The 22,773-nt window shown below is 41.2% G+C and overlaps 2 protein-coding genes across 3 annotated transcripts; one reads left to right on the forward strand and one right to left on the reverse strand.

The window, feature by feature from the left end:
• Positions 1 to 613: 613 nt before the first annotated feature.
• LOC140481996 (gamma-crystallin S-1-like) lies at positions 614 to 4,129 on the reverse strand. The gene is made up of 3 exons (XM_072578822.1): positions 4,018 to 4,129; positions 3,679 to 3,921; positions 614 to 964 (listed from the first exon to the last, which is right to left on the reverse strand). Exons 1-3 carry the CDS (start codon positions 4,024 to 4,026, stop codon positions 689 to 691), a joined length of 528 nt encoding a protein of 175 aa, XP_072434923.1. The 5' UTR covers positions 4,027 to 4,129; the 3' UTR covers positions 614 to 688.
• An 11,507-nt stretch (positions 4,130 to 15,636) lies between these two features.
• LOC140481998 (gamma-crystallin S-1-like) lies at positions 15,637 to 18,938 on the forward strand. Of its 2 annotated transcripts, XM_072578825.1 has the most exons (3): positions 15,637 to 15,677; positions 16,459 to 16,701; positions 18,588 to 18,938. In XM_072578825.1, exons 1-3 carry the CDS (start codon positions 15,669 to 15,671, stop codon positions 18,861 to 18,863), a joined length of 528 nt encoding a protein of 175 aa, XP_072434926.1. In that variant the 5' UTR covers positions 15,637 to 15,668; the 3' UTR covers positions 18,864 to 18,938. The 2 variants fall into 2 exon arrangements, with proteins under 2 accessions (XP_072434926.1, XP_072434925.1); XM_072578824.1 differs by lacking the exon at positions 15,637 to 15,677 and having other exon boundaries at positions 16,441 to 16,701.
• Positions 18,939 to 22,773: the final 3,835 nt, after the last annotated feature.

A 22,773-nucleotide genomic window follows, 5' to 3' on the forward strand; every position in this document is an offset into this window, starting at 1 on the left:
GAATACAGGAGCAAAGAGAGATGTTCTCATAGACAAGTACAAAATTCTTAAAGAGCTTGTCAGGGGAGATGCAGAAATGAAGTTTCCTCTGGCTGTGGCTGTCTAAAAGCAAGGAGGAAGCCTTGGAAGAAAAAAAGCAAACCATTCAGGATTGAGTTGAGAAAAACAATTTCATTGCAAGAATGGTGAATGTTTGGAATTCTCTACCCAAGAAGGTTGTGGGGGTTCAGTCTTTAAGTAAGTTCAAGACAGAAACTGATGGATCATTAGTTAGTAATAAAATTAAGAGATATGGAGATGACAATGGGTGAATATAATTCCAGATAGGTGGTAAACCATGGTCTAGTTTGTCAGAGTAATCTCAAGGGGTTGAATGGCCTACTGATACTCCTATGTCCCATGTTCCTATAAAAAGTATTGTTTCCAAAGTGAAGATAATGTTACAGTCATGGTTCTTTCTTAATGTGAAGGGAAAAATTGGATTTATGTAAACAACTATTCAATCAAACATCCTTCAAGCCACATTAGAGCATAAAGTATTATCTTTTTGTGTAATCATAATAATGTAATTATTGTCGAATAAAATTCTATGAGAATAAACAAATGAAAAAGATGAAGTTGCAATGAAAGATTTTTATTCTGCTCAATAATATGTCAGCAAAGCAATATTATTCTTTTCAGCAGCAATTTAGAAATCTCTCATTCGCCTGAAAGATCCAATAGTTGAACAGGTTGCTCCCCAGTCACTGAATCTCCTGTATTCACCAGGTCTCATGAAGTACTGTCGCCCTCTGTAGTCAGGATGTTCATAGAAGATCCAGTAACCGTCCATCACATGGCAGGAGTGGATGTCACGGTAACGGAAACGATCGTAGACAGATGGACAGTCATCCATGAATTCCATCATCTGTCCTCCAAAGTCAGGCCTCTCATAAATCCTCATTTTATAGGAATCACCCCTGTACTGTTAAAGTAAATATGACATATTGAGGAAAACAGATTGCTGAAGTCAACACATGGTTGTAATAAAATCACAAACCAAATTAGGATTTGAACTACTAAAGAAAAGTATAAACAACCTCTTAACATACTTGGAATGTTTGATCAAATTACAAATTCCGGCTTTTAACTTTTATTTATTCATAGGATGAGGGGATTATTAGTAGAGCAACATTTAATACCCAATCCATTACCTTTGAGAAGGTATTACTAAATGGTTTTCTTAAATACAAGCAAGTATCTTCGCACTGTGGTTCACAGCAGCATTTAAGAAACAACCATATTTTTAGGTATCTAAAGTCATTATGAACAAGGCATTAGTTGTGGTGCATTGTGACATTGGATTGGCGCCCTGAAGTAATTGCAGACTTTTTTTTACTTTTAAGTTCAAAATGTACTGTTTTTAATCGTTAGGTGGATTGGCTATGTAAATTGCCCATATTATTCAGGGATGTGGAGGCTAGGTGGGTTAGCCATAGCAAATGCAGGGGTATAGGGATGCTACAGAAAAACAGCAGATATAAATTCAGTGATTGGCAGAGTTGTGTGTGAAGTCATAAAGTCATGATTAGATTACTTACAGTGTGGAAACAGGCCCTTCGGCCCAACAAGTCCACACCGCCCCGTCGAAGCGTAACCCACCCATACCCCTACATCTACATTTACCCCTTACCCAACACTATGGGCAATTTAGCATGGCCAATTCACCTGGCCTGCACATCTTTGGACTGTGGGAGGAAACCGGAGCACCCGGAGGAAACCCACGCAGACATGGGGAGAACGTGCAAACTCCACACAGTCAGTCGCCTGAGGCGGGAATTGAACTCGGGTCTCAGGCGCTGTGAGGCAGCAGTGCTAACCACTGTGCCACCGTGCCGCCCATAGAGATGTACAGCATGAAAACAGATTCTTTAGTCCAACTCGTCCATGCCGACCAGATAGCCTAACCTAACCTAGTCCTGATGGAGAATCACGCATATAAATTGTCAAGGAATTTTAAACAGAGAATGACTTAATGAAAAGAGATAATGAGGCAGCCAACTATTTCTCCTCTCTCAGAAGAGAGCCACTCTTGCAGACCTGTTTATTTCACTTTCCAGGAAGACACCAGGATAAAACTAAAAGGCCAGTTTTAATCCAACTGAAGTGGACTGGTTGCACTGAACACTCTCAAGTGTACCATTCTGGGATTGTGCATTAGCATGCTGTGAGGGTTACTGTGGAACAACTATGTCCAAATTATTCCTGTGTTACAGATAAAAGAGGACCCTGTGACGTTCTGCATGTTGCAAACCCATTAAAAAGGGAATCAGGAGAGGGGAATTTCTATCAGCTTACAAAACCAAGAATCTCAAAATTGTCTGGTCAATTGCCATCATCTACACTACTGGTAACCTCCACTGCAATGATCACAATCTTCAACTTTCTACTCCTTGTGAACAACCCAGAATCTGATATATATGTCCCTGTTGTTTAATAATTATCCTTTCAGATTCACCTCTTATTTCTATTTTGTGTGTTGCATTGTAAATTATTTCCACTTTTAGTAACTAACAAGTTCAAGAAACCCCAGTTAAATCAAGTATATTTGAGTCATAAGAGCGCGGGTTCTAGGTGAAAGGCATGCATAAAGGCACAGATCCAACTGAGAAGTAGATGAATAAAAGCAAAGGAGCTAGTTCACCCCTCCTCATAGGGAGCGTACCTGTTAGATGTACCTCATCTGGAGCTTAATGAATTGGGAAACCTTTCTCAGAGTTTGATTGTAACAAGTGAACCATTATTTCAAATGGTTGGCAGGAGCTTTATTTTCATAGTGGAAATTACAGGATGATACTTTTGGCAAGATTTCAGTGAATTCCATCAGGAAACTGTACTGGTACTACGTGTTAGAACTTTCTCTCTGCTTTAGCATTAATTGAGCATAGCAACAGTACTTCATAAAGGTAACAATTCTGATTATCCATTGTGTGCAGTTAATATAGTTATTAGAGGTCTTTTGGGTCAGATATAGGATTTAAATCAATGTTTATCTTAATTCCATCTCTCAACTCAACAGCACTAACAAATATGAAGTTCCAGTTTAAGATAATCTGCCAGGGGATAAACAGCAGTAGGAACTATTCTTTAGAGACCTCAAATCTTGCAAAATCTGTCTAGGATGAGCCAGCATATAAAATGTCAGCATACATAGAACAACTGTTTGGGTTCTGTGGACCATCCCTCCCACAAAGACATAGATAGAACACCTTGGGTTCAGCCATCCACCTGCATTAAAGACTTTACGACACTACATCAATTCCACCTCTACTAGTGACAGGGATAAACTGTTAAAATGACAATTAAACATCATTTGTGACAAACAAGCCTGTACCCAGACACTAACATATTAATCAGAGGTTGCTTCACATTGATTATTCAGTATGCTCACCTATTCTCTTTCTTAAACATAATTGTATAATTCAGCAACAATATAAAGCTCACTTTTAATCCTGAATTCATCCTTGGAGGCATACATTGTCAGTAGCCTGTTAAATATGTGATTGAAACATAATGAACGAATTAGAATAGAAGTGTCTTAAAGGATAGCTAGTGACAAATGTCTGTTGATGCCTTCACAATATAAGCTATACAAAAAAAATTAATATCTGGTAAAACTATAAATACTATAAAGCTTACATATGGGTAGGTACGACATGACTTGACACAGTCATTGAATCCCATCCAGCGCTGGTAGTCAGGATATTCTCCCTTGGTCAGAACGTACTGGTATCCCATGTAATTGGGTTTCTCATACACCACCCACCAGTCACTGTCAACACGGATGGAGTTACAGCGGCTGAAGTAAGGGGACAGGTCGCCGCAGTCACTGCTGCACTCATAGTGCCGCCCCTGGAAGTTCCTGTCCTCGTAAAAGATGATCTGAAGATGAGAAAACAGTAGAAAGTAAATAATAATTTGAACAGTTTTGAGTTAGAATAGTTCACGTAATTTACAAAATACAGTGGACAGCTCAACCTTTCCCATTTTGACTTCACGGTTGGATTCAGCCGACTGGATATGTTACTGCAATGTGCAGCTTGGTATTTATACTCTATAGTGAAAGGCCATGGTAGAGAACACTTTTGTTATGTGAATGAGAGAACTGTATCTCAGCAAAATGGAGCAAAGGCATGTGATATACATTGCAGAGAAACACCAGCATTCAAGTAACAAATATGTCATTCATTCTATTCATTTTGCCTGCATTCACTTTTATTGTTCTATCACAAAAAGAAAATGAGGATGAGATTCCACAGAGCTTTTGGTGTCATCCGAAACACACAAATTCAATTCGCAACTTTGCTGAGTCTAACGAAAGTATTTCAATGTGTTTTTTATATAGTTAAACACTTATAATCTTAACAGCTCAGTTTAAAAATGGTTGCAGTACGTTTTTTTTAATCATAGGTTTACCTACTAGATATAGCTTACAAAAACTAATTCAAGTTTTCATTGCAATCTAGATCGTTACCATACGATTATTAATAATGAAATAATTGCTGATAGATTAGCTTTCTGATAGTAATATTTTGGCCATCTCATTAGCTGTGAAAATGACTTTCAAATCTTTCTAATTTAAAAATTGTCTAATTCCAGGAAACAATGTTGAACCAATCAGCTAAAAAGAGTTCGAATGACTAGAGCTTTCAAAGACTAACCCAAAGTCTAAATTTCTCATCATTTTTAAAGTTAATTTTAAAAGAATGTATAAAAATCTATCATCATTGTATGAATTTCAAATAGTTCAATCAGTAATTAGAAATATATTAGTGATTTAGCTCAATACTATATCTGTCGTATTATTAATAAAATAGCAAAAGAAGATATTTGAGACTCAAAAGGCAAAATGATCTTTTCTTGGGCTATGAGCAGGTGACAGCATTATTTATGGATCCTGACCACCTGTTACTTGTCAGGGCACCCTCCTGGGAGATCTTCCTGGAGATGACAACTTAAGAAATCACTTTTGAATCTATGATCCAATTTGACACTGACATATCCCAGTTATTTTGATTTTACTCCAGATTCTCTGATCAGTGAGGTAGCTAAGTAATCCACTTTGAAATTCCAAGGCTGCAGGGCCCTCATTTTAATTAATCATTGAATGCTTCAGAGAAATAAGATCAGAATGTAGTCCTGGTTTTCTTTAAAAGATTGATAGTGGTACAACAATAGTGGAGTATGTAACAGCAAGCTCAAGCTTAAAGACTAATGATGCTTAGTATGCATGGAATGAACATTATTTTAAATTCACTCAGTGAGAAGAATCAGTGGGTGAGTTTTCTGTTTGGCCAGGAGCATATCCACCCGTCATAACTACCTTCAAAAGTAGTTCAGTGATTCAATACAGGACCAAAATATTTCTTGAAGGTATCTAACCACAATCTTCTCAGGGAATCTAGGGAGAGCCTGTAAATGCTGGTCTTGTCTCCTTTGCCTGCAGCATTCTTGTCAAAGTACAGCCACTGATCCTTGTGCTGCTGGTTTGGATGGAAGCTTTCTCACCATCAGCGTTGGAACGACCTACTGCTGGAAATTCTCCTCCTCTTTCTCCCTTGCCTACTTTACCAATTCCATTTCATCTCCATTTGTTATTTTAACCAAGGGAAACTGTACCAACAGCCTTTGTGACTGGAAGGAGGTGCTGTGTTCAGAGGCTTTTCAAAAACATACCCCTACTTCAAAACATCCAGACTCACTGAATTAAAACAATTCTACCAACTTCTCTAAAAATAGTGTACTTCCACTGATTCTGCAAGAACACTGATAAGATCATTATGTCCCCTTTGACTTAAGGAGGAACAGAAAATACCTCAGCCTGGAGTAATGCCCATTTTATCTGTCATTGAATCTCCGCAGTGTGGAAACAGGCCATTCAGCCCATCAAGTCAGTACTAACCATCCAAAAAGTGACCCACTCAGATCCACCCCCTTCCCTATAACCCTGCATCCCCCATGGCTAATCCACCTAGTCTGCACACTATGGCCAATCCACCTCACCTGCACATCTTTAGCCTGTGGTACGAAACCCACGCAGACACAGAGAGAATGTTCAATCTTGACACAGTCACCCGAGGCTAGAATCAAACCTGGGTTTCTGGTACTGTGAGGCAGCAGTGCTAACCACTGAGCCACCTTGCTACCCCTGTCATCAAGGACAGACAGAGTCGTCATCTCTGGGTTGTTGCCGGTGCCACGTGACAGAGAGGCAAAGAATAGGGAGAGAGTGCAGTTGAACACGTGGCTGCAAGGATGGTGTAGGAGGGAGGGCTTCAGATATTTGGACAATTGGACTGCATTCTGGGGAAGGTGGGACCTGTATAAACAGGACGGGTTGCACCTGAACCAGAAGGGCACCAATATCCTGGGGGGTAGGTTTGCTAACACTCTTCGGGGGGGTTTAAACTAATTTGGCAGGGGGATGGGATCCGGACTTGTAGTCCAGCAAGTAAGCTAGCTGTGTGTCAGGATGTTCAAGACTGTAGGGAGGCTGTGGAGAAGGTAGCACTGACAGGGACTACTTGCGGACACAGAGATGGGCTCAAGTGCGTATACTTCAATGCAAGGAGTATCAGAAATAAGGTGGGTGAACTTAAGGCGTGGATCGGTACCTGGGACTACGATGTTGTGGCCATCACGGAAACATGGATAGATGAGGGACAGGAATGGCTGTTGGAGGTTCCTGGTTACAGATGTTTCAGTAAGATTAGGGAGGGTGGTAAAAAAGGAGGGGGGGTGGCATTGCTAATTAGAAATGGTATAACGGCTGCAGAAAGGAAGTTTGAGGGGGATCTGCCTCTGGAGGTAGTATGGGCTGAAGTCAGAAATAGGAAAGGTGCAGTCACCTTGTTGGGTGTTTATTATAGGCCCCCCAATAGCAGCAGAGATGTGGAGAAACAGATTGGGAAACAGATTTTGGAAAGGTGCAGAAGCCACAGGGTCATAGTCATGGGCGACTTCAACTTCCCAAATATTGATTGGAAGCTCTTTAGATTAAGTAGATTGGATGGGGCGGTGTTTGTGCAGTGTGTCCAGGAAGCTTTTCTAACGCAGTATGTAGATTGTCCAACCAGAGGGGAGGCCATATTGGATTTGGTACTCGGTAATGAACCGGGACAAGTGGTGGGCTTGTTAGTGGGTGAACATTTTGGTGATGGCGACCACAATTCTGTGACTTTCACCTTGGTTATGGAGAGAGATAGGTGCGCACAACAAGGAAGTTTTTACAATTGGGGGAAGGGAAATTACGATGCTGTAAGACAGGATTTGAGGAGCATACGTTGGGAGCATAGGCTGTCAGGGAAGGATGTGGTGGAAATGTGGGACTTTTTCAAGGAGCAGATACGACGTGTCCTTGATATGTATGTACCGATCAGGCAGGAAAGAAATGGTCGTGTGAGGGAGCCTTGGTTGACGAGGGAGGTTGAATGTCTAGTAAAGAGGAAGAAGGAGGCTTACATAAGGTTGAGGAAACAAGGTTCAGACAGAGCAGTGGAGGGATACAGGATAGCCAGAAGGGACCTGAAGAAAGGGATTAGGAGAGCTAAGAGAGGGCATGAAAAATCCCTGGCGGATAGGATCAAGGATAACCCCAAGGCATTCTATGCGTATGTGAGAAACCTGAGAATGACGAGAACGAGGGTAGGTCCGATCAAGGACAGTGGTGGGAGACTGTGTATTGAGTCGGAAGAGATAGGAGAGGTCTTGAACAAGTACTGCTCTTCAGTATTTACGAACGAGAGGGACCGTATTGTTGAAGAGGAGAGTGTGAAACGGACTGATAAGCTACAAGAGATACCTGTTAGGAAGGAAGATGTGTTGGACATTTTGAACAACTTGAGGATAGACAAGTCCCCCGGGCCTGACGGGATATATCCTAGGATTTTGTGGGAAGCAAGAGAGGAAATTGCAGTACCGTTGGCAATGATCTTCTCGTCTTCACTGGCAACTGGGGTGGTACCAGGGGACTGGAGAGTAGCGAATGTTGTGCCCCTGTTCAAAAAAGGGAATAGGGATAACCCCGGGAATTACAGGCCAGTTAGTCTTACTTCTGTGGTAGGCAAAGTAATGGAAAGGGTACTGAGGGATAGGATTTACGAGTATCTGGAAAGACACTGCTTGATTAGGGACAGTCAGCACGGATTTGTAAAGGGTAGGTCTTGCCTTACAAGTCTTATTGAATTCTTCGAGGAGGTGACCAAGCATGTGGATGAGGGTAGAGCAGTGGATGTAGTGTACATGGATTTTAGTAAGGCATTTGATAAGGTTCCCCATGGTAGGCTTATGCGGAAAGTCAGGAGGCATGGGATAGAGGGAAATTTGGCCAATTGGATAGAATACTGGCTAACCGGTCGAAGTCAGAGAGTGGTGGTAGACGGTAAATATTCAGCATGGAGTCCAGTTACAAGTGGAGTTCCGCAGGGATCAGTTCTGGGTCCTCTGCTGTTTGTAATTTTTATTAATGACTTAGAGGAGGGAGTCGAAGGGTGGGTCAGTAAATTTGCAGATGATACGAAGATAGGTGGAGTTGTGGACAGTGAGGAGGGCTGTTGTCGGCTGCAGAGGGACTTAGATATGATGCAGAGCTGGGCTGAGGAGTGGCAGATGGAGTTCAACCCTGCCAAGTGTGAGGTTGTCCATTTTGGAAGAACAAATAAGAATGCGGAATACAGGGTTAATGGTAGGGTTCTTGGTCAGGTGGAGGAACAGAGGGATCTTGGGGTCTATGTACATAGATCTTTGAAGGTTGCCACTCAGGTAGATAGAGTTTGTAAGAAGGCCTATGGAGTATTATCGTTCATTAGCAGAGGGATTGAATTCAAGAGTCGTGAGGTGATGTTGCAGCTGTACAGGACTTTGGTTAGGCCACATTTGGAGTACTGTGCAGTTCTGGTCGCCTCACTTTAGGAAAGATGTGGAAGCTTTGGAGAGGGTGCAGAGAAGATTTACCAGGATGTTGCCTGGAATGGAGAGTAGGTCTTACGAGGATAGGTTGAGAGTTCTCGGCCTTTTCTCGTTGGAACGGCGAAGGATGAGGGGTGACTTGATCGAGGTTTATAAGATGATCAGAGGAATAGATAGAGTAGACAGTCAGAAACTTTTTCCCCGGGTACAACAGAGTGTTACAAGGGGACATAAATTTAAGGTGAAGGGTGGAAGGTATAGGGGAGATGTCAGGGGTGGGTTCTTTACCCAGAGAGTGGTGGGGGCATGGAATGCGCTGCCCGAGGGAGTGGTAGAGTCAGATTCATTGGCGACCTTTAAGCGGCATTTGGATAGGTACATGGATGGGTGCTTAATCTAGGATAGAAGTTCGGCACAACATCGTGGGCCGAAGGGCCTGTTCTGTGCTGTATTGTTCTATGTTCTATGTTCTATGTTCTATGTTCTATGTTCTAAGTGGGGTCAATTTGAACAGAAGCCTGCAGTATCATTGCACAGATTTCAGAAAGAAACAGAAATAACTCAAGGCTCAAACACTTCTTTATGTATTATCAATAATAACATTAAGATAACTGAGGATTTTCACATTCATGTTTAGATTTACGTATCTGGATATTACAGATGGGCAGAATTAATGGTTTTCCAGCTGAGGCTATTCTATTGAAAAGTGTGAACGGTTTCAATCAGAATCTGCCCTCAGGTTCTGAGCAGAAAAGTAATACCAGATATTCATGTATTCATTGGGCAGAAACATATGGGGCTTGAGTAATGTGAGTTAAGGTGGGATTTGTGGAGAATTGTATGAAAAGTCCAGCTAGGTCTATTTCAACATTGTGAACTGTATCTTTCATGCACTTCTTGAGTGGTGAGGAAAGTTTCTCATTAGGCAGCTGTGAGTTGCCAAATGAGGGTGTTAGGGTGGAATGACCAAACAATTCACTTGACACCCAGAAGTTCACTTCCAACGTCAAAAAGTTTGTTGTAATTACAACGGTGAGAAGAAGCTCTCTTAACATCCAAAGAGTTCTTCACCAAACAAAGGAAAACATATATTTTTATACATTTATTTCATCCCGCCTTTAATATTTACAAACCAATCGTATTATCAGTTAATTGCATACATTTCCAATTAAGCTAATCATATGACTGCATGGCTAGAGATAGACAAGGTTGTGGTTCTTCATGGTCTCATTTCCCAGACTGTTTTATCGCCCTTCTTGGGGCTTTTCACAATGGACACCGTATTTAAGAACATTCCTTCTCACACACTTGCCAGCTGCACTGTGTTAAAGACCAATTCATTGGATACTTGCCTATCACCTTTCAAATTCCTCATTAAACTCATTACAGGAAATGTCAAAAAATATGAGTGGCACAGGGGCTCACAGGGACCCAAGTTCAATTCCAGCCTCAGGTGATTGTCTGTGCAGAGTTTAAACATTCTCCCCGTATCTGCGTGCGTTTCCTCCAGGTGCTCCGGATTCCTCCCACAGTCCAAAAATGCGTGGGTTTGGTGAATTGACCATGCTAAATTGCCCATAGTGTTCAAGGGTGTGTAGCTTAAGTGCATTAGTCAGGGGAAATTGGTCTGGATGGGATATTCTTTGGAGGGTTTGCGTGGACTCGTTGAAAATGAGGACTGCAGATGTTGGAGATCAGAGTCAAGATTAAAGTGGTGCTGGAAAAGCACAGCAGGTCAGGCAGCATCCGAGGAGCAGGAAATTTGATGTTTGAGTCAAGTGGCCTGCTTCCACACTGTAGGGATTCTATGATTTTTGATTTTTACTAATTGTTATAATATCAGTCCTGATAAAGTTATGTGATTACACCTAATGTTAGAATGTTTTAGCTAACAAGTTGGGAGCAGTTTCGTTCTTTATGCATTTACTAAACACCCCTGTCTTACAATGGATGTCTTACAATGTGTTCATTCAACCCACATTCCAATGTCTGCTAGTTTCTGTAACTATGCCTCAATTCTCCCTGTAATGATATAGGAGCAGCTTTTATTGTCTGAGACTGGTTCACTCTCATTATTTTATTTAAGTCATTCCTCTCATGCTTTTAGTGATTTTTTTTGCCTATAAGTGAATCTATAATGATTTCAGAATCTATATCTATGATTGTTTTAAGGATCTTAACTAAATCTCACTATTAAGATTGTAACAGACTGATTAAATAATTTCAAGACAGATTCACTGATTAAATGCAGTGTGAAATGTTCTTATCTATGTCTTATGCAGCTGCATATTCTATCTCAGTTCTGTCACTTTGGGAGTACAGGGCTACTATTGTTCTTCTTGTGAAAACTACATGAACTTAATATTTTACTAAGCTCTCTAACTATTGTTAGCCACGTTCTGCCGCTAATGCCATGGACAGCTGTCGGCAATTTTGTGCTGCTCAGTCATGGGCATTCCTAACAGTGGGTGATTACAGTTTGTTAAACACCTTGGATTGAATCTTATGTTATTTTGGTTGAGTGCCAGTTGACTTGAGTTTGTTGGAGGTGTTTTCACTAGGCGATCAAGCAAATTTTGTAGTTGAATTGGATCAAAAGGGACTCATTCACAACCTTCTCTGCCCCTATCATGTTCCTCGTGTCCAGTTCCAGCTGAATCTTACCATATGCTGTTGCCAGGAGATAGCAAAGACTGTAGATATGGATACAGAGAGCCCGTGGTAGGTACTCATTGAGGGTGACCTGTGATGTTGGTGCCTGGTGTGCCATGAAGGGCTTACAGAGCAAGTGGGGAGCTGAAGTCACCAGGTACCCCATCTAACCTTCATGTTGATAATTCCCGATGTCCAGTTTGTTGGTTGTATCTCGGAAGATAGGAATTGGATTGTGTAGGAGGCAGGTTGCAAGGTTAATGATGAGTTTACCAAACAATAATCCTCCTCAATCAGCAATTCCCTGTTGCCTAGCTAAATCCCTGCCTCATTCCCAGGCAGAAATGTAAAAGACACAGCAAGGTGCTCCCAATGCTGAGGTGCAGCTCGTCAGAATTCTCATCTGATTCTGCAATGACTCTCAGCGTAGGCCCTTTGTTCAGACCCCACATCCCAATAACACTGCAACTCAACTCATTAACATGCAGCTTCCTATCTTAACAATCACAGAAAACAAAGTGGACAATGAGAACTCTTGACATGGAAGTCAGAACAGGCACACAGTGACTTCAGCTCACTGCTGGTTATGAGGAGCCTCCAAGTTGCTCAGCACCTGATGCATCTCAGCTCAGGATCCTAACCACATGCACGCCTCATCTATGGACAATAGCAGGCAAAAGTGAGGACTGCAGATGATGGAAATCAGAGTCTAGATTACAGTGGTGCTGGAAAAGCACAGCAGGTCAGGCAGTATCTGAGGAGCAGGAAAATTGATGTTTCGGGCAAACGCTGTTCATTAGGAATGATTTTCCTGCTCCTCGGATGCTCCCTGACTTGCTCTGCTTTTCCAGCACCACTTTAATCGATGCACAATAGCATCTGACATTTTCCAGCTTCTCACGGTCATCATGACACTTCTCCAATCCAGTTGCAGCTTACGTATTGCAGACCTGTATTGCCGCGTGCACTGACAACTAGCATTGAGAGGCTGCTGCATGGACACATTGCCTGCAGGGACAGGTTCCCAGCTCCCAGACTGGAGCAGGCAGCAGCTCAGGGCTGATCATTGGACCAAGTGGCCATGTTGGAAAGTGGGTGAGTCCTGGACTTCAACACCATCAAATGGTGAACCACTATCTGTTAGTGGACAGAAAATCATCCATCACCAGTACAGTCCCCACACTGTCCAGGAGCTTGTTCATTATCATTCATTCATTTCGAGCACTCACAGCCAAGGCTTCTGTCTGACTGCTATCTGGGTAGTGGACTATGGTCAGTTCTGTAGGCCCCAACAAGCTGTCAGATGAAGTACACTGGAAGACTTTCCTTGTCTATAATAGAACTCAGTTGTGTTGAACATTAAATGCCAGGCAGACACTAACTTGATTGGTTAAATGGCCGACTCCTGTTTCTATGTTATAGAGTCATAGAGTCATAGAGATCTGCAGCATGAAAACAGACCCTTTGGTCCAACCCGTCCATGCCGACCAGATATCCCAACCCAATCTAGTCCCACCTGCCAGCACCCGGACCATATCCCTCCAGGGTTGGTGATGATTCGCAACGGCACATTCGCTGCCGCTGATTAGCCACTGCCGGTTCGCCACCAGCGTTTCTCCAGTGGGGTTGTTTGACCTCTGGAGACTATTCGCCACCGGAAAGATATATATGTACTGATTGTTTTCCCTCCCGCCTGTTCTTTCATACTTCTCAGTCCCCTTTATTTATACAACAACATAGTACATATTGATTAAAAAAAAGAGGTGAAATAAATATCATTATATTGGTTTATACATAAAAATGAGTTACAAACACTTGCGGTGGCGAAGCGTCCTCGGTGGTGAAAGGGCAGTGACGGATCAGTGGCGGTGAATGGTCCCATCCCGATCCCTCTAAACCCTTCCTATTCATATACCCATCTAGATGCCTTTTAAATGTTGCAATTGTACCAGCCTCCCCCACTTCCTCTGGCAGCTCATTCCATACACGTACCACCCACTACATGAAATAATTTGCCCCTTAGGTCTCTTTTATATCTTTCCCCGATCATCCTGTAACTATGCCCTCCAGTTCTGGACTCCCTGACCCCAGTGAAAAGACTTTGTCTATTTATCCTATCCATGCCCCTCATGATTTTATAAACCTCTATAAGGTCACCGCTCAGCCTCCGACGTTCCAGAGAAAACAGCCCCAGCCTGTTCAGCCTTTCCCAGTAGCTCAAATCCTCCAGCCCTGGCAACATCCTTGTAAATCTTTTCTGAAATCTTTCAAGTTTCACAACATCTTTCTGATAGGATGGAACTGCATGCAATATTCCAACAGTGGCCTAACCAATATCCTGTACAGCCGGAACATGACCTCCCAACTCCTGTACTCAGTATTCTGACCAATAAAGAAAAGTATACCAAACACCTTCTTCATTGTTTTATCTACCTGCGACTCTACTTTCAAGGAGCTATGAACCTGCACTCCAAGGTCTCATTGTTCAGCAACACTCCCTAGGACCTTACCATTAAGTGTCTAAGTCCTGCTAAGATTTGCTTTCCCAAATGCAGCACCTCGCATTTATGTGAATTAAAATTCATCTGCCACTTCTCAGCCCATTGGTCCATCTGATCAAGATCCCGTTGTAATCTGAGGTAACTGTCTTCTATTTTCTCTCTTCTACCTTTGAGCCAGTTCTGTATCCAAATGGCTAGTTCTCCCTGTATTCCATGAGATCTAATCTTGCTAACCAGTGTCCCATGGGGAGCCTTGTTGAACACCTTACTGAAGTTCATAGAGATCACGTCTCCCTACGTTCTATATCTTCCATGTCCTTTTCAATAGTAAATACTGATGCAAAATATACTCATTTAGAATCTCCCCTATTTTCTGCGGCTCCACACAAAGGCCGTCTTGCTGATCATTGAGGGGCCCTATTCTCTCCCTTTTGTACTGAATGTATTTGTAAAATCGCTTTGCATTCTCCTTAACTCTATTTGCCAAAGTTATCTCTTGTCTCCTTCTTGCCCTCTGATTTCCCTCTCAAGTATACTCCTACTTTCTTTATACTCTTCTAAGGATTCATTCGATCTATCCTGTCTATACCTGACATATGCTTCCTTCTTTTTCTTAACCAAACCGACAATTTTTCTAGTCATCCAACATTCCCTACACCGACCAGCCTTTCCTTTCTCCCTAGCAGTAATATATTGTCTCTGGATTCTCATTATCTCATTCCTGAAAGCTTCCCATTTTCCAGCCATCCCTTTACCTGTGAACATCTGCCCCCAGTCAGCTTTTGAAATCCGATAGCTTTTCCTCAGTTCTATATCAGGCCTCTGTTTTTATAATGCAATTGCTGAAACAAATGTCAGGAATCGATTTACAGTCATAAATGTCAAAAGAGCATTTAAACCAGATGAAAGGTGGTACGCTGAATTTCATTCTTGGCTTCTCCCTAAATCCCAAACCCACTCCACCAGAGTACAAAACACAGGGCAACACAGGGACTCAATAGTCAGCATTGCTGCCTCACAGCTCCAGAAATCTGGGTTCTATTCCACCCTCAGGTGATTGTCTGCGTGCGGTTTGCATAGTCTCCCCACGTCTGTATGGGATTCCTCTGGATGCTCCGCTTTCCTCCCACTGTTCAAAGATGTCCATGTCAGGTAGATTGACCATGACTAAATTGCCTGCAATGTCCAGGTATTTGCAGGCTCGGTGGGTTATCCATGGGGAAATGTGAGGTAACAAAGTTAGGGTGGGGGAGGAGGGAGCAGGTCAGATGCTCTTTGGAGGGATGGTGGGAATACAATGAGCCCAATAGCCTGTTTTCAAATTGTAGGGATTCTATATATATATATAAAAAACAAGCAAATTCAAAAGAATCAATGACACATCATTGTCTTTCAGGTATGTATTTATAACTCATGTGAGGTGTTTTGTTTCTTTTATTGTTGATTTTTACTCTTCAATCATTAGAATAACAAAGGTACAGTCCATTGCAGCATTTCTGATCAGCTTATAAATACCAAGCTGTGTGAGACAGTGAGGGATTCAGTTAGGAAGCTAACTGTGAGCTCAAAATGGGAAAGGCAAGATAACCTTTTTCAGTTTTTGCATCGTATCGTCGTGCATGTCATTTTTAGAATCATTCAATAAATTGTTCCTTGAAAGTGGAGGCAATAGGTAGATAGGATAGTGAAGAGGGTGTTGCTATGCTTGCATTTATTAGTCAATGTGTTGATTACAGGAGTTGGGAGGTTATGTTGTGACTGTACAAAACATTATTCAGAATACTTTGGAATACTGCGTGCAAATCTGGTCTCCCTGAAAAAGGTATGATATTACGAAACTTGAAAAGGTTCAAACAGGATTTACAAATATGTTGCCGGGGTTGAAGGATTTGAGCTGGAAGGAGAGGGTGAACAGGCTGGGGCTATTTTACCTGGAGCATCAGAAGCTGAGGGGTGACCTTTCAGAAGTTTATAAAATCATGAGAGACACAGAATTGGGTAAATAGAAAAGGTCTTTTCTCCAGGGAGGGGGAATGTAAAGCTAGAGGGCAAAGGCTTAGAGTGAGAGGGGAAAGATTTAAAAGACATGTTAGAGGCAACATATTCACACAGAAGGTGGTATGTGTATGGAATGAGCTGCCAGATGATGTGGTGGAGACTGGTACAATTACAGCATTTAAAAGGCATCTGGGTTTAAAGGGATTTGGACCAAATACTGGCAAATGGGAGAAGACTAATTTAGGATATCTGGTTGGCATGGACGACTTGGAACAAAGGATCTGTACAGTTCTATGACTTTATGACTAAATATCCTCATTTTCTAAATGAATGACTGAAAGTGATGTTTCTTTCCCCACAGATCATCTTTTACGAGGACAGGAACTTCCAGGGGCGGCACTATGAGTGCAGCAGTGACTGTGCCGACCTGTCCCCTTACTTCAGCCGCTGTAACTCCATCCGTGTTGAGAGTGACTGGTGGGTGCTGTATGAGAGACCCAATTACATGGGATACCAGTATGTTCTGACCAGGGGAGAGTATCCTGACTACCAGCGCTGGATGGGATTCAATGACTGTGTCAGGTCATGTCGCTCCTACCCACAGGTAAGTTATAATTCTGTGATTGTTGATTCTTGGCCAGTAATTGTGGAAAATAGCCATTAACATCAAGAACAAGCATGTATGTGTTCTCTTAATTAGGTATATCACTAAACCTATATGTAATTAATAATTGAGTGGTTTCTATAGACAGCACTAATAATGCACAAGGAATTAAGCATTATAGTCTGCTGCAGGGACTATAACTTCCAATGTATTGAAAACTTTTCTGTCATTTGTACCTGCATATTTGTGATGATTAGTTGTCCCAGCTGTTATAATAGTGAAGATATGCAGATAGGCTTTCTGTCGTACCACCAAGGTGAAAGGTAGATAACTCTCCAACATGTTCTCAATGACAATTAAGGATTGGCAATAACTGCCAGCCTTGCCAACAATTCACATCCACGCCTGTAAGGAAATCATTGATATAATTGGGAAAGAGGTGAACACCAGGAGGTATGCTTTGAGCTCTAGTTGAGAGTAGGCAGCTGGTCAGAAAGTAGACATTTTTAAGCTTCGAGATGTCACTGCAACCAATAGCTTTCAGCTAGGGGAAGAGGCCTTTTAGGCTACCAATGAAGTATAAATTGTGAAATTCTTACCTGGTCACATGAGCTTTGTTTAATGGAAGCAATTCAGGATGTTTACCCAGAGACCCATTACCTTGGAGATTTTCACAGCTTCAGTCTTTGCCTGTCTAGAACTACAATAAATGTTAATGTTTCCCGTGAGATACCTTACCAGATTCACTGTTGTAATGAGGGTACAGAAACTCAAAAACTATCCGCACAGTCTGTTTATATATTCAGTCACCACATTACCAGAAGGATGTCGATGCTTTGGAGAGGGTACAGAAGAGGTTCACAAGGATGCTAGCTCAACTGTCGGATCTTTCAGGCGCATGAGGGATTTCTAGAGTGTTGTTGGAAAGAATAAAATTCTTTTTGCTGAAATATTCAGATATATAATAAACTGCATTTTTTGTCATTCATTTGGGTATCTTTGTTCATTTAAGAATCTCTTGGAAACAATTATGTTTGGCAGAAAGGGTGCTAGCTGTGAGGAGAGATTGGGATGATAAAAATTATTTACATCAGAAAGACGGAGATTGAGAGGGGACCTGACTGAGTCTACTTAATCATGAGAGGTATCGACAGGGTGGATAACAAGAAGCTTTTTCCCAGAGTGGGGGCGTCAATTACAAGGAGTCATGAGTTCAATGTGAGAGGGGAAAAATTTAAAGGGAGATATGTGTGGAAAGTTCTTTATAAAGAAGGTGATGGGTGCCTGGAACACATTGTCAGCAAAGTGGCACGATAGTGTCATATAGAATGTATCTAGACTGATATGTAAATGGGTAGGGAGCAGAGGGATACAGATCCTTGGAAAGTAGGTGACAGGTTTAGATTGAGGATCGGGATCAGCACAGGCGTGGGGGACCCAAGGGCTTGTTCCTGTATTGTAATTTTTTTGTTCTTTGTGGTGATGGATGGGAGGCATGTGTAAAGGAATCTGAAGGGAGAGGGGTTTGGTAGGAAGGTTTGACCTTCACTCTCTCTGGACGTTTGTGAGTACAGCCATCAATCAGTCTCAGGAATAAAAATAACTACAATTTTGCGCAGTTCAAGAGCTAAAGTAGGATAATTAGATTCAATATTGTGCAAAAACGTTACCATTTACAATAATAATGATGGTAAAATGAATGGTGGTATTTAGGTGAAAATGAATCAGGTACGGCTACTTTTTTTTTGCTTTATTCTTATTTATCCATAAAAATTTCCATGAATAATTATTTATTTCCAAATTCCTGACTTTTCCATTAATAACTACATAGACACTGAAAATATATTTACAACTTCATCACTAACATAATTTCCTTTCTCTTCCAGTACCGAGGAGGCTCCTACAGAATGAGAATTTATGAGAGGCCTGACTTTGGAGGACAGATGATGGAATTCATGGATGACTGTCCATCTGTCTACGATCGTTTCCGTTACCGTGACATCCACTCCTGCCATGTGATGGACGGTTACTGGATCTTCTATGAACATCCCAACTACAGAGGGCGACAGTACTTCATGAGACCTGGTGAATACAGGAGATACAGTGACTGGGGAGGCTACAGCTCAACTGTCGGATCTTTCAGGCGCATGAGGGATTTCTAGAGTGTTGTTGGAAAGAATAAAATTCTTTTTGCTGAAATATTCAGATATATAATAAACTGCATTTTTTGTCATTCATTTGGGTATCTTTGTTCATTTAAGAATCTCTTGGAAACAATTATGTTTGGCAGAAAGGGTGTCTCAAGCATGGCATTTTAGCTGGAGATAACGACGTAATGAAATTAAAGTGAACAATTGAATAACTTCTGTTCATGACAACCAGTCCTGATGAAGGGTTAAGTCCAAAATGCCAACGCTCTTGCTTTTCAGATGCTGCCTGACCTGCTGTGCTTTTTCCAATGCCACACTTTACCAACTCGGACTTCCCCAGCATCTGCAGTCCTCACTATCTCATAGGTAGTCACATACCAGCTGAGCTTCTTTCTCACGAATAAATTTTTATTTTCAACTGAACCTTTGCACTTTAAAAAAAAAGATTTAGTATTTATTTACAGTGGAAAGCTCCACATAGCATATTATATTGATTTAAATAACTAGACAATCATAATCACTATCGATCAGACTGGTTTCTAAATTTGGTGTTCATCTCTTGTGCTTTAGCCTCCCCCATTTTAGCTTTGATCGCGACAAGATTATTTCATGACCCTTCTCTATTTTGTCCTGTCAGTCGACCATTTTTTTTTAATCTCACTGTATTTACAAACTTCAGGCTACAAGCTTCTAACAAATCTGTGGCCTTCTCAATACAAGTCCAATTTGCTCAATATCTCTTCATGGGGTAGTCCTGTCACCCTGGAAACAGATCGAGTGAACCTTGATTACACTCCATGTTCAGCAATCGTATCTGTCCTGAGATATGGAGACTAAAGCTGCACATGGTACTCCAGAAGTGGTCTTACTAGGTCCCTAAACAATTGAAACAGGCCTTCACTCCTCTTGTACTCAAATCCTTTTGTGATGAAAGTTAACATTCCATTAGCCTTCCCAATAACTTGCTGCATTGACCTATTGACAAGGCACCTAACTCCTTTGGCACATCTACACTTTCCAACTTCTGACCATTTAAGTAATACTGTGTACATCTGTTGTTCCTTCAAGAGTAGATAATCTCATATTTTTCAACATTCCCACATTATGTTCCATCTGCCTTGTTCTTTCCTGTCCAAGACCTCATGAAAACATTTCATACTCTCCTCACAACACACATTCCTGCTTAGCTTTGTATTGACTTCAATTTTGGAAATATTGCCTTTGCTCTCTATGTCAAAATCATTGATATATATTGTGAGAAGCTGGGGCCAAAATACTGATCCTTGTGGTACCCCTCTAGTTACAGTCTGCCAAGATTAGAGTGATCCATTTATTCCTACCTTCTGTTTTCTTCCTGTTAACCAATCCTTAATCAATGCCAGTATACTACCACCTTTACATGGACTTTAATATTTCCAACTAACCTTCTGTGGGAGACCTCATCAGTGGCCTTTGGAAAATCCAAATAACCTATGTTCATTGACTCCCTTTTATCAACCCTTGTAGCAACATCCTCGAAAGAAAAACTCGAACAAATTCGTCAAACACAATTTTCCATTTGTAAATCTATACTGATCCTGACCAATCATTTATCATACCTGTTAAGATAACAAGTTGCCAGCCAGTATTTCAGTTAGCTAGACAACTACATATGTAATAATACCGTAATGTAAATAATAATAGTACCTAGACAGGATGTATAAATTTGATATGTCGCATTAGTCTACATAGTTAGTTGATGCTAAACTTTCAGATATTTGTCTCAATAAGTCTCCAGCTCTCTGTGTAAAGTTTGTGATACATTTGGACAGGGTGGTTAAAAAGGCACTTGGCACACTTGCCCTCATTGTTCAGTCCTTTGAGTTTAGGAGTTGGGAAGTCATGTTGAGGTTGTACAGGACATTAGTGAGGCCTCTTCTGGAGTACTGTGTCCAGTTCTGGTCACCCAGCTAAAGGAAGTATATCATCAAGCTGACAAGGGCTCATAACAAAAATTACCAGGCTGTTGCTGGCCATGGAAGATTTGAGTTAGAAAGAAAGGCTGGATAGACTGGGAATTTTTTTCACTGAAGTGTAGGAGGTTGAGAGGTGACCAATTCGAAGTTTATAAAATAATTACAGCTGTAGATGGAGTTGATGGTAATTGCTTTTTCACTAAAATGGAAAATTTCAAGACGAGGGGCTACATTTTTAAGGTGAGAGGAGACAGATTTAGAAAAGACAAAAGAGGCAATGTTTTTACACAGAGGGTGGTTAGCATGTGAAATGAACTTCCCAAGGAAGTGATGGATGTGTGTAAAATTACAATGTTTAAAAGACATGTGGATGGATACATGAATAGGAAAAGTTTGTAAGGACATGGGCCAGGAGCAGGCAGGTAAAGCTACTTTAGATTGGGATTTTTTTCGACATGGACTGATTGGACCGAAGGGTCTGTTTCCATGCTGTATGACTCCATGATTCTATGACTCTATTTAAGGAGGCTAACATTTAGAAAACCACAACTCCTCATGGGGCAGCAAGTGGCTACTGGATGCTAATGACTGCAATCAGGCATAAAAAACTAGTGACAACAAGTTGGTACTGAAGGCTGAAGGAAGATAACAGTAGCAACGGTTCTGAAAGGTTGTTTTCCAAACAGTCTTCCCCATCATATATTTGAATTTATACCTGAAGCTTGCATTTAATGACCAGGACTGAAGGTTACCCTGTGCAAAAGCAAATCAATTGCAATGTAAACACAGTTGTGAGTGCTCTCTCTAACTCTTTGAGGTAAATGGGAAGCCATGGTGTGACCAATTTAAAAAGCAGCAATTTCCAGAGGCCTGGAACAACTCTTTCTCAAAAATGTAATCACTAAGTAAAATAGACAGTGTAGCCCAAAAAGAAAAACCATTAATTGTCCACAAAGAATTGATTGCACTATTCCAATTCCTTTGCAAGTGGCATGAAAACAGAATCTGAGGTTTCCCAGTTGTGTGTGCCATCTCTCCAATATACTTTTAGTGCCACACCACACTCAAGTACCTCCTCTATTACTTTTTAAAGAGATACCAATTTTTTTCAAAAGTAACAATCTCTGAAGCAGCAGCAAGGAGAAAAACAAGAGGAGAAAAATGCAAAAGAAAACAATATACCAAAACATAGATCCCTTATTTGCTTGTAATTTGTAAAACAGCAGCCTACAATGGGCTGAAAGAAAACATCTGAACATGGAAGGGCACTTCAGTTTTCAAAGAGAAAATGAGCCCTCACTTCATTGATCAACAGATACTTCATGATGGAAGGCAAGCAGTGAAACTTCTTACCATGCTAGGAGTCAAAAGTTTGTGAATAACCAAACTATCTGATATTTCTATGACACCTATAGAGATGTTAAAACCATGTTCGATTTTTAGAAAACTAGATTAAGATTCGAGTCAGCTTCAGGATAACTAGGCTGAGCTCCTGCCAACAGCAGCAGGTGACAATATTAATTAGTTCATGGGCGGATGTCAATGTGAAGGTCAGAAATATGATTTTATTGAAGTTAGCTGAAAGATTGATGGAATTGCCCAATTGACTCGACACCCATCCAACCTTTCCGAAAGGTACTCTTGAATGAGACTAAAGATTACACCATCGACGTATGTCTGGAAGAAGGACACAAGTCCAGAACAATTGGAGCAGGACAACAACATCTGCAGCCTGTTTCCTGATTCCCATTAGTATTTCCCCAGCCTCTTTCTCAAAGGGGCTTTTGTTCACTTTTACCTCTTGCTTCCTATTTATATATTTAAAGAGGCTCTAACTGCCCATTTTAAGATTATTTACACGTTAACTCTCACCTTTCACTTTCTTCTTCGTTATCCTTGTTTTGTACAATTTTGTGGTGTTTAACTTTCCCACCTCATTATTACCTCATCGTGCCTCATTTTAATGG

Source organism: Chiloscyllium punctatum, chromosome 10 (assembly GCF_047496795.1).
Source record: "Chiloscyllium punctatum isolate Juve2018m chromosome 10, sChiPun1.3, whole genome shotgun sequence".
In the NCBI taxonomy this organism is placed as follows: domain Eukaryota; kingdom Metazoa; phylum Chordata; class Chondrichthyes; order Orectolobiformes; family Hemiscylliidae; genus Chiloscyllium; species Chiloscyllium punctatum.

What these genes read in the sequence shown, in the direction of transcription:
- LOC140481996 (XM_072578822.1), bottom strand. An exon ending in CATGTCGTACCTACCCATAT is followed by an intron (nt 965 to 3,678) that starts GTAAGCTTTATA and finishes TTACTTTAACAG; the next exon opens with TACAGGGGTGATTCCTATAA.
- LOC140481998 (XM_072578824.1), top strand. Translation starts at nt 16,441, where the DNA reads ATGTTTCTTTCCCCACAGATCATCTTTTACGAGGACAGGAACTTCCAG. An exon ending in CATGTCGCTCCTACCCACAG is followed by an intron (nt 16,702 to 18,587) that starts GTAAGTTATAAT and finishes TTTCTCTTCCAG; the next exon opens with TACCGAGGAGGCTCCTACAG.